We start from the raw sequence: 12,200 nt of genomic DNA on the forward strand, positions 1-12,200 counted from the left end.
TAGGCATCAGCAAATAACTGAAACCTCAGAAAACATGAATACTGGATAGTACATTCTTAATCTATATAATTACTTGATCTCATTTTTAGTAAAGAAGTGTGTTGTTTACACCAAGACTTCTGGCAAAGGCTATTCTAAACCATTCTTTTTCTTTGCTAATACTCTGAGGAATCAAGATCTGTATCAGTGGGTGGAACTCAGGCATGGAATCTCACAGCTGTGATTGGCAGTCTAAATGAGATTCAAGGTCAGACACACAGCACCCTTAGCAGAGATAAAGAATCAAATGAAAAGTCGGGAATAATGGCCAGTTGTTTATCAGCCGCCTCTCCCTCTGCTTCTAGGCAGAAGGGCTCTGCAGTGGATATTGCAGGCTCCCTTGCTCGCTGGCTCTCATCACCAGCACTGTCTCTGCCCAGGCTGAGGGTGACACAGCAGGAAATTGCTATCTGATTTACTAAGCATCGTTCAGGCAAAGACAATAATTAAAATATTCTGATTTCAAAATGCTAATGTGTTGGCTCCAGACAGTGGTATAAATGGATCAGAATGCAAAGCAGATTCTTAGTACTGTGCCACGCCATTTGAAGCATTATTTTGCCATCTAGTTATTTCTGGCATTTGTATGTGGTATGAGTGTGCATGTGCATGCTGAAGTGTGCTTTGTTTACATGCATGTGGATTATGTAGTTTAAGTGTGCATTCTATGGATAGTGTTATCAATGGAAGAGTGGTTCAATCAAAGAATAGCCCTTGTTACTGTTGAATAATTGCTCAAGCATGTATTAGCTAGGCTGTCTCCCCTGTGAAAGGCAGTCACGTGGAATGTAGTAACTACATATAGTTTCGATTTTTGTAGTCCAGTGTTTTTATGTACTTTTCAGTTTATCCTCACAAAAATCAACTCTTCTTGTTTATTTAAGAAGTATGTTGGTACTAGGAAACCCGTTTAATGTCCGTTTAGCACATGTTAATCCAGTTAGTTGTATGAGACGGGAAAGACCAATGGAATCACTCAGCTGGTTGACTTCAGCTTCTGCTCTATTCACAGGACTTCAGATGCCAAAACTTTACCTTTCAAAGCTATGTGTGAATTAGTTGGGGTGTGAGAGGGTAGAGGAGGGTGATGTCTTTTGTAATTGAAGCCTACAAGCCCTTCTGAGGAGTACTCTAGTCTACTTACAAACAATGAATTAACCAAATAAAACACTTGAGTGTGAATTATTGATCCAGAGGCTACAAGTTTAGAAAGGTCAATGAATATTAAATACTGATAGCTATGGAGCACCCGAACAGTTAGTATAACATTAACCACCAGAACTCGGTGAAATGCTACCCACTTTTTAAGTTATTCACTCGTGAGCATTATGAATCACAACCCAAGCCTGAAGCCCTCCAGCTGACGACACTAGCTAAAGTAGCTGAGGATGCTAGAGAAGCATCTTTCCATCCCAGAGATCTCTGTCTGGTTCGGGATCAGACGTGGTCGCTTTCTCTCTATACACCTGAAAATTGCGTTCCAGGAAAATTGAAGTACCCTATAGGATTTCTCAGGGATTGAACTGTGTGCTTTAGAATTTGGTTCTTCAAGTCTGATATTAGAGACTGTAAAGATTTCCAGAGAATGGGTGGGGAAGTAAAAGAGGCGCAACCCTGCTTCGGCACTGAGGGCTTGCGAAAGTTCCTACTCAGGTGTCAGGGTCATTAGACATGCTTTGGCTTTTGTAGTAGACCAGGCATGCAACCAGTCCCCTCCCCCACTCCTTAAATTGTGACCTGGAAGACTGAGTTGTCCTTATCCAGCAGCGGCAAAGTGGTGGATCTGTGGGTCCTATGCATTAACTGATTGGTCCTTCCCATCCTGATGGACCTACAGCCGGCTGGGTGCGAACTCAGCAGGGTTCACTGCTTCTGATGAAACTCCAAGCACTCTGTGGACCACTGTGCCACCCTCCCCTTCTTCCCCATTGTCTGTCCCGTTTCTCCCTATTCAGCAGCTCTGTGAATGGATTGGATTATGAGTTACTGCAGGCCTATGGGTTGTTGCTAGGACAGAAAACCCGGGGCATTGTTTAGGGAATGGCATTTGTTCTCTAGCTTTCTCCTGGAAACATAAGAGCCTTTCCTTTTAAAGCGGCAATCTTCACCACAGGTCCTCCAGCAACTGAGGTAAATATTTCCAGTTCATTCACTAGGAGGCAGGGCCGCCTGCAGGAGGCCCAGCCCTTGTTTCTGGGGAGCCCTGGAGGCGGATGGGGAGGAATCAGCCCTCACTGGCGAACCGTCCACTGAATGCTCTCATGCTTTTGCAGGAGGTGAACGAGATCGAATGACAGCAAATCATGAGAGCTACCTCCTCATGGCGAGCACCCAGAATGACATGGAAGACTGGGTGAAGTCCATCCGCAGAGTCATATGGGGACCTTTTGGAGGAGGTGAGCAGATTTTAGTCATAGAGAAGCAGAAGGTAGACGAAGCAATTTTATCCCTTCTCGGAGCTGTCAACTCCTGTGTCCAAATGGGTGAACGCTAACATAAGTAGTAAATTATTCAACACTGTTGGCAGATGCATATCTGAATAACTCCTGGAGGCTTAATCCACATCATGTGTCATTTCTAACCAAGCTTCTGGGAATCTGTTGAATTCTAAAACAGAATAACTTGGTTTTTTCTTTCTTATTTTTGACTAACAATAAGTGATTAGAGTCCATGAAAAAGCCAAAAATGAATCTTATTACCTTATATACTAATTTCAAAATGAATAAAAAAATGAATAAATAAAAGTCAACAGTTACCTCCTATGAAACTGACAAAAATGATTTATAGGGCATACACTACAAAAGTTCACTAGCTAAGAATGCCTTGGTCTAAAAAAAAAATAAATAAATAAAACAATATATTTGAAAGGGGCTCCCCCAGAAAGCCCCCAGAAGCTTGGTAGCATCAAAAGGAATGCCACAATTTTTGATGAAAGTTGATGTGGTTTAGATTAAATAAATGTAACAAGTTGGATATTGTTTTAATACAGCCCAAGCAAAACAATATTGAAATGCAATATGCAGAAAATAAACTAAAAGATGTTAAGAATAGAAAAGAATTAAAAGAGGAAGAAATTGAAGGTGGGAATTTTATCCTTTAAGAAATCGGATCTGAAATAACATAAACAGAAATGTTATTTAAAGAACTATTTCATTAATGGAACCCTCAAAAGACTAATGAAAGTATTTGTATACCACCAAATGTATTTCCAATGAGGTATGATAATGTTTGTTAAAATGAATTATGTTAATGGTAATGCAGTTAAAAATCAGTTTTATTCACTCAAATTCAAATTTAGTAAGCCAAGTATAATTTCCATGTTTTACATTCTTTCTTTGTGGATTGTCAGCACATTGAACTCACAAAAATAATTCTTTTCTATTAATGTATCAGATTTCTTTTAGGTTGACTGACCTCTTCATGTACCCAAATAATTTCCAAAACAGTTTATAATGTGAAGTTAATTAAATTTTGATAAATATTGAGCTTTGAGGATATCTCAGTAGTAGATTCTGTGTGTTTAACATTCATGAGGGCCTGGGTTTGAGACCCAGAACAGAAACAAAGGAAGGGAGGCAAGGCCACATAGCAAAGATTTTTTCTGAAGACATGTGGTTATCTTATCAGATTACTGACATTCACCTCTAAAATGTCTGCTCTTCAGCAGTGTCTTTGGTCAGGTATGTGGTGACCATTCATCCCAGTGTGGCTGGTAGTGCTCTGACTTGCAGCTGGTTCCCCAAGATGATGGCTGAGTCATGGTACAGGCTTGCACTGTCATGGTATCTTAGCTTGTGTGACATTTACTCACCCTGTGCATCAGCTAAAATGATGGAAGACTGTCTAAAATATTTGTAGATCCACAAAGGGAGACTTCCCTTATGCAGGATTCCCTGTGGCATACATGAGAAATATACACATAACTGGTTCCAGTTTGCTGGAACTTTCTGGCCTGGAGATCTGTGGGCACCAAGAAATTGTGAGGTCTCAAAACTCCTCTCTTCTAAAATCAGATTGCCAAGGCCCCCACATTCAGGGGGAGCCTTAATATCAGCTTAGGGGGACATTTCTTAGAGCAATTACATCAAATGTGTACATGCTCCCTCCCTTTCCTTCTCTTCCATCTGTCTTCTCAAGAAAAATGGGTAAAATTGGTGGCCGCAGAGAGTCCCGCCAGCCCAGAATTGTCAGAAATGATCCCAACAGAAATGGTAACTGTCCGTCAATCTCCAAATCTGTGAGCCTGAAAAGGATACTCCAGCTGTTTACTATCTTACATAATTTATGCATTTTAGAGCTTGTGTATGTGTGTATATGTGTGTGCTGGTGCACCCCAAGTGTGCAAAGGTGGAGGTCAGAGATGGACATTGGAGTGTCTTCGTTTATCACTCCCAGTGTTACTTTTTGAGACAGGGCCTCTCACTGAACCTGGAATTCACCATTTCAGCTAAGCCGGCTGGCCCCTGAGCCTTGGGATCCACCTCTCTCTGCCCCCTCATCCCAGCACTGATGTTACAGGTGCATACAGCCACACAGGCCTTTTACAAGGGCTCTGAGCATCTGAACTCAGGTCTTCATGCTTGCATAGCAAGTTCTGTACTCCCTATCTTGAGCCCCCCTCAACGATTTTATAAATACATGGTTCAAGTTTATCTATTTTGAATGAATGAATAAATTTATTTGTTACCATGTTTTATTTTTATTTTATTTATTTTTTAATTAGCATACAAAGAACATATTTCCTTATGGCCTTTTCATAGGCATTTAGATTTGTTTGATTCTTCTCCCAGGCTTCACTCTCCCTCATCTCCCTAGCACCCATTACCATTGTCCACTTCTGTCCCCAGTATTCCATCGTCTACTCTCTGAGCCTCCACAACCACCACACTCCCAACCACAACCTTTATTCCCACCCCATGGGCTTTGTTCCCATCCCATGGTCTTTATTCCCATCCCATGAGCTCCTCTTTAGTTTCTTGACCTCTACCCACACTTACTCCATATATATGTACACTTATGAAAATTAGTGATTGGCACTTGGTGGTGTTTAGGTTTTGAAGTTCTTTATGTATTCTAGGTATTGATCCCTTGTATAAAACTCACCTGTCAGAGATCTCGCACCCTGTAGGCTCTCTGTTTTTGCTGTTGATAACTCATTTCTAAAGATATATATAGATATATAGATATATAGATATATAGATATAGATATCATAAATTGTTCACAAAAAAAGAATGCCTCAAAGAATGAGTTTCTCAGGTTCTCCTTTTTTTATTTTAAGGAACTATAAGATACACTTTAAAAATACTTATTTAACTTTCATAAAATATTTAATGTTTCCTTAGTATTAATAAAACTGTATAATTAATGAAGTGTAGAGAACCAGACAGACTGACATCTTTGATAGAATACAGTTGTCACTCTTGAGCCCACATTTCAAATGCGTACACTAACTAATTCTATGATTATGGACTGCATTTTGAAGAACATTCTAAATTTGAGGTATAAAAAATACATTTATATGACTAAAATGTTATGTTTTAAGGTTCCAATTAACAGTACAGTAAAAATAAGGTTTTTGTTGTTGTTGTTGTTAATTAGGTTATTTTAAAGTCATTTTTAGCTCTACTTAGATTCTGTGTGTCTGGCCACTGAGACCTGGAGTATGTGGGTAATTGACAAGTCCTGAAGCACAAGTAAAATTCATTTCTTCATCTGATTGATAGCAAAATAATATTGTCTGGTACTTCTACTGTGATAAACATAGGTTCATGCCTTATTGATAATAGATATTGAAAATATACTGAAGAAAAATTTTAACATATAGTCATTATAATTAAAATAGTTTTTCTAAATTTCTAAAAATATCTGAATCGACACCAAGAAATTAAATTATATATATATATATATATATATATATATATATATATATATATATATATATATACACACACACACATATATGAAGAAGCAACCCATCCTTTTGTGAATACATAAGTTTGTGAGTGGTCACGCACTTGTACCAAAATGCTTCAGTAACTGACAGGCCACATTGCACAGTGGGGTCCACACGATCATCATATCATAGTCATCTTTATTTAAGTATACATTATGGGTTGACAACATTGACTGACAAACCACTTCTTAGCATGTGTCTCTTTTGTTCCGTGACACAAGTCCGGGCACCTGTAGACTGGATCACTGCTCCCCACAAGAAAGGAACACAGGACTAGTTCACTATACAGGTTGAATGAATCTTGACATTATACTGAGTGAAAGAAGGCAGGCCCCACAGGTCATTTGTCATGTGATTCTGTACATAGGAAAGCATAAGGAGGACACCAATGAGACATAAAATAGATGCCCTGAGCTAGAATGGAGGGCTGGAGGGTGAGTGATAGCCAGCAGGTATGTAATGTCTTTTTGAGAAGATAAAAATATGTTCTGGAATTGGCTGTGTCGATGGCTGTACATGCAACATGTACTAAACACCACCGATTTGTATAGTTTAAATGTATGGCCTACAATGCTTGGGCCACATCTCAGTAAAGCTGTTAGTGACCCCTGGGTTGCTGTAATTTCCTCTCACAAGAGAACACATTTCCCTTCCTGTATTTTCTGGGGACCCCAGAGCGTATTAATCCAAAATAGATATTTCTTGCCTTCCTTTCCATCACCAGACATTCTGTGGTCATTGATTGGGGGCCGTGTGTAAAGAACCCAGAAGAAGTGGTATACCTCCTGCCCCCCCCCCCACCCCCCCCCCCCCCGCTGCATACCACCTTTACATACATTTTAAATGTATGTATCACGACCTGGCCCCTCCCTGTGGAAGTTACAAATGTGTAATTTTAGAAAGCTGAAGTTCCTCATGAGGCACTTATCTTCCTTCTCCGATGTTCCCATAATGGCCATTGATTCGAATGTGTTGAACACCTGAGAAGCTTTTCTGGCACCTCACTCTCCTAGCAATTAAAAACTGAGAAGCAAAGAGGAAGTATAGGACTCTTCGTCAAATGAAGCCAATCATTTTACAACTATTCAGCTAGGTAAAGCGAACCAATGGAGTACAAATCAGACTAACAGCTTAGCTGAGAAAGTAAACACAAGCATGGAATCTAGATTTCCCAAGCTGGGCTGTTTTTAAAGCTCCCTGGCCAGTTCCATCAACAATGTGAGGAAGCAAACAGTGTCTGCTTTAAAGTAAACCAGGAGAATGTGTGTGTGTGTGTGTGCGCGCGCGTGCATGCGCACGCGCGCGCACATGCCTGTGAGTGTGAAACTGTGAGTGTGTAAGTGTGTGTGTAAGTGTGTGTGTGATTGTGAGTGTGTGGACCTGTGAGTGTGAGACTGTAAGTGTGTAAATCTGTGTGTGAGTGCATGTGTGGGGCTGTGTATATGTTGGTGTTATGTGAGTGTATGTGTGAAAGTGTGTGGGCATCTGTGTGTGTGAGGAGTGTGATTGTATAGGCCTATATGTGTATGTGTGTTTGAGTGTGAGTGTGTGGGCCTGTTGGGGAGTATGTGTGTGTGTGTGTGTGTGTGTGTGTGTGTGTGTGTGTGTATGTGAGTATGAGGGCCTTTACATGTGGTGTGTGTGAGTGTGTGAGTGTACACCAGTAATAATTAAAGAAGAAACATCAGTAATCTGAGAGGGAATGGGAGTAGAACACAGGAGCTGGAGTGGAGAGAAGTGAAAATGATGTAAAAACAGTACTCATAAATGAAATTCTCAAAAAAATTTAATAAAAACAAAGTAAACCACAGAATTGGGTTCTTAAAGTATAAAATTTGGAAATGTTTTGTTTTTAGTTGTTTAGTTTTACTTATCTCCTTCTTGTTTGTTTTTAATTTTATTTTAAATTCTTTATATGCAGGGTGGCCCATATACACATATACATAATATATACAAATATATACATACATTGAGTTCAGGTTTTCAGAGCTCAGAGGCACCAGATGACTCTAAAGCTGAATCTACAAGGTGTTGTGAAGTGTCCAGCGAGAGCAGCATACACTCTTAACCAGAGCTATCTCCTCAGCCCCCCCTGCCTGTTCTGTAAACTGAATTTTTGTTCCAGCTGATTTTGAGGCAGTGTTCATGGAGGTGGCCTATGAGACTTTCAAGTGCGCACCTAGCCTGCTTGGTGGCTTTCAGTCACCCAGAGTGAACACACATGCTTCACCTCCCTGGCTGTGTCACAGCAGGCAAAACCGCACCCGGCAAAGGATGCTGCTGTGGAGGGTACCTTCCTCATACAACTCAGAGTTAGGGGACGCCCCTGCTGGAGGGCTGGGGGGGGTGGGGTGGAATGAGAGGCCATGGGGTCAGCTAGGGTTAAGGCACCAGCATTCCAGATCTGCTTAGGGAGCAGCCGGGTGGATGAATGATTAACCCAGTGAGTAAATTATTCAGTGAACAGGACTGGAAGCATTGGAGGACACGGGTGAGGGGCAAGAGCTTGCAGGAGCTGCTGGTCAGACCGAACCAGAGAAGTGGATGTATTCACATCTTGCATGAGTTGATTTGTTTTTTGCGGTTGTACCTGCAGACTCAAATTGCTACCAAAATTAAATAACTTTTATAGACACATAAAAGCGTATAGATAATGTAAAGTGACTTAAGGATATGCATTTTACATTAGCATCCACAAATAGATTTAACCACACAAGATCTGGATGGGGAAACATGTACATCTTGTGTGGGAAGAGAATAAATGTGAGGATGAGCATGCAGAAACATCCCCTCACCTTCTCCGAGCCCCTGGCGATGATGATTTGGTACTGTTTGGTGTAGGGGCTGAGCCAGGCGGCAGAGAAGGTGCTGAGTCAGTTGTGAGAGTTGCGAGGTCAGTGCAGAGTCAAAAAAAAAAAAAAAAAATCAAGGGGCTTCCCAGGGCACAAGGCATCCTCGCTCCTTCCCCTCATGACGCTGCTGCACCTGCTTCATCTGACCAGCGGGCACTGGAGGCGGCGGCAGCCACAGCTGTGACTCGGGTGGCGGCGGGTGGCGCAGCAGCAGCCCTGCCAGCTCCCGCCCAGCTCTCATTGAGAAAAGGGAACCGGAGCAGGAGGGGGAGGAGAGCTCCCTGCAAAGCCGCCTCGGAACAGCCAAGGAGACTCCTAGAATGGGCACCGGACTCTTCTGACGTGGCGACTCCATGGGGAGCTGGAAGATGGCAGAGGAAAGGCAGACGCCTGCAGGGAGCATCAAAGGCTGAGGGGTACCATAAAAGGAACTGGGGAGTCCTTTGCGAGGAATTGTCATGCACTGGAATGCGCTCTGGAGAAGGTGCCAAGGATTTCTTCCCTTTTCTCTCAGATGAAAGGAGCCACCCAGGACTGTCCTGAAGTACTCCCGAGAGGCCTTTTGGTCATTGTTCCTCGTCCCCTATGCACAGGGCTGTTTGCTGACCTTTCCAGAGGACTTTCTGTCCGGCTGAGAAGACAGTTCTTAATAAACAAAATGAAACAATTCCTGCCGCGTGAAGGTAGTTGCAGCTTGCTTCTTGCAATTCTTTTCCTGTGACATTTTGGAATGTCTGCAGAAACTTAAAACAAACAAACAACAACAGCATCAACAACAATAAAAATCCTCAAAAGCCCCTGACATAGGCAAAAGAAAAAGAAGGAGTATATTTTGTTTCGTTTCTTACCAAAAAGGAGTAAATGAGAGGGTACCTTAACTCGGGACTTGGATGATCAAAACCCTGGAGTTCAGGGATCAGCACTTCAGACTTGACACATAAACAAACATGAGGAGGAGTGCCTGTGGGCTTCCACACAGAGGCAGGTTTTAAGGAAGCCCTGGCCGGTCTCACAATTTGGGGCCTGTATGATGCCTGAAGACCGAAATTCGGGGGGACGCCCCTCAGGTGCATCAACTCCTTTCATCCCCAAAACTACATACAGAAGAATCAAACGGTGCTTTAGTTTCCGGAAAGGTCGGTAGCTGGTATCCTAATGTCCTTCTAATTAATGTCTGAACGTTGTCTGTTAGCTAAAGCTTTCAGGTCCGTGAGGCTCCGGCAGAATGGGGGTTTGGAAATGGAGGGCTTAGTGCTGTGTGAGACATTGCTCATCTAGATTGATTTTTCAAGGTTCCTATTGATCTGTGTATTGCTGTCTGTGAAGGGTAGGTGAGGCTTTAGCATGGTGGTCCTGTAAAGATTCCCTTGACCGGCAGGGAACTAAGCAAACCTGAAAAGCAGGGAGCAGAGTTCTCCTGGGCCCTACCCACATCCAAAGCCAGCATCCTTGTCCTGGCCCCTTGAAACAGGTCCCTTGCAGATCTCTGTTCTGAGTCCTACCCCCTTGGTTTTCCAAACGGCTCCCTGTGCAGCCCCACTAGCCTGCTCAGGAAATTTTGACAATCAGATTCTCTGTGGTGGCTCCAGCCCCTTTCAACGTTGGCTAGAAATAGGAATCACCTTGACTTTCCATACCAATTATTGGGAAAGAACAAACAGGGGGTAGGGAATATAATTAATTATCATCAACAATACAAACTAAGGCATTTCTGAATTGAATTGATCTCAGGAGTTAAAGGGTATGGTGTTAGTGAAATAAATGTTTTCTGGAAAAGGTTAAATGTGTATTTTTTTTAATCTGTTTGCTTTGAGGTGACAGTGATAGAGTGGAGGGACATTTCAAATAGAAAGTGAGTAATTGTAAACTTACTGATTTAGTCAGCGGCTGAGTTGAATGACATCTAGGGCCATTATTTTCTACCCAAGTTTGGGGTCTACCACCTCTTTGTTATAATCCCCTACATAGTAATCAACCAAAAATGAGAAAATACGAAAATTAAATACAGTGAGAACTTTGTAAAAGTGAAATACTTATTATTCCTTTGGAGTCTTTCTCTTTGAGCAATGAAGAGCTGCTGACTATCGCCATGGTCACAGGTTATCAGCAAGGTGTTCACTCATGTTCCAATTTCACCCATAAAAAAATTAAATGAGAAGCACATAATGTTAGCTTTCAAATTTTATACATCTGTGAGCATCTCATGGCTACTGCCAGATTACATCATTGATAGAGAATTTAACAGAGACAGAAACTGAGAAAGGCTCTAGAATCAGTATTCAAAGGCCATGTCCCTTGTCTTATAGCTTTGGAAGTAACTTGAGATGTTAAAACTTGGGGTGTTATTTACCGTGTCTCTGACAGTTTTCACCCTTTCTACCTCCCCTCCTCCTGTAGATGTGTGGGAATGGCGGCCAGCCCTGCTGTCGGCCCCCACCTTCCTCTCTCTTTCCTTAAATTCAAAGGGAAAGGCAGCCCCTGAAAAGGAAGTCCTCCACAGGCTGGCACAGGCCGAAGAAGGAACTTCCTGGTAACTGTTTCTGCTGCTGTCTTTTCCATAGGAGGTCTGACTGGTCTAAGGGATGTTCCGTATTTGAGTCCAGGACCCGAGAGATGTTCCACTTACACAGCATTGCTTTCTGCTTCCTGTTAGAAGAAGCAAGGAGGGAGTATGCAGCCTCTCGCGTCTGATTGCTTGGCTGCATAACCGCAGTTCTGCAGTGGGGCTCAGGGAGGAAGGTCCCCAGCTGCTGCAGCTGCACTGTTGCCAGGCTGGCATGCTGCACTCATCTGTCACCCCTGCACGGTAGCGTGGAGTGTAGGGACGGCACATCTTTATTAAAATTTTGACGCTAAAAGGAACGACTCCCCTCTCAATCCTGGACTCCAAACTCTGTCCCTTAGGAAAAGTGTGGTTTTGTGCTTTGCTGGCTCTGGCGCTCAAGTGTTTCTTCACACAGTGTACCCCCGTTTCTGGGCTGCTCCCACACCCACTCGTCATTTCTGCAAAGGAGTGAGCCAAGTGAGCGAAGCTGAGAAAGCACCCGGATGTTTGCCCGACCCACAATTAATGTTTTAACAGTTACCCAGGGTAGACCATGAGAAAGAGAGGCTCATCGGGTCTCAGCAGCTTTAGGAAGACTGCCAGAAAGAAGGGGTAGGGTGGGGGACGTTTGCAGGTGCCAGCCCTGTGCCGTGCCAGCCCAGAGGGCTTTTCTTCAGACCTGCTCTGGCCTTCATGGCCCCTTCATCTTCCTTTCTTTTTTTTCAAGTACTAATTAAGGCCACTGAAAATGTTTCCTCCGCTGGTTTTTCAAAACCTAGGAACTAAAGACTCATCTATTGGTCAGGAAGC

The 12,200-nt window shown here is 42.7% G+C and overlaps 1 protein-coding gene across 8 annotated transcripts in view; it reads left to right on the forward strand.

Moving 5' to 3' along the window:
- Positions 1 to 12,200, forward strand: part of Arhgap24 (Rho GTPase activating protein 24) — a 408,858-nt gene that overhangs the window by 354,543 nt on the left and 42,115 nt on the right. For 6 of the 8 annotated variants that reach the window (XM_028867285.2, XM_028867284.2, XM_028867288.2 and 3 more), the window contains one exon: positions 2,313 to 2,435. In XM_028867285.2, the coding sequence (XP_028723118.1) occupies positions 2,313 to 2,435 (123 nt within the window). Of the gene's footprint in view, positions 1 to 2,148; positions 2,170 to 2,312; positions 2,436 to 8,834; positions 9,982 to 12,200 lie in introns of those variants that run through there. The other 2 variants (XM_028867292.2, XM_028867287.2) reach the window with 2 other exon arrangements.

The sequence above is a fragment of the Peromyscus leucopus genome, chromosome 10 (genome assembly GCF_004664715.2).
Source record: "Peromyscus leucopus breed LL Stock chromosome 10, UCI_PerLeu_2.1, whole genome shotgun sequence".
Taxonomy (NCBI): domain Eukaryota; kingdom Metazoa; phylum Chordata; class Mammalia; order Rodentia; family Cricetidae; genus Peromyscus; species Peromyscus leucopus.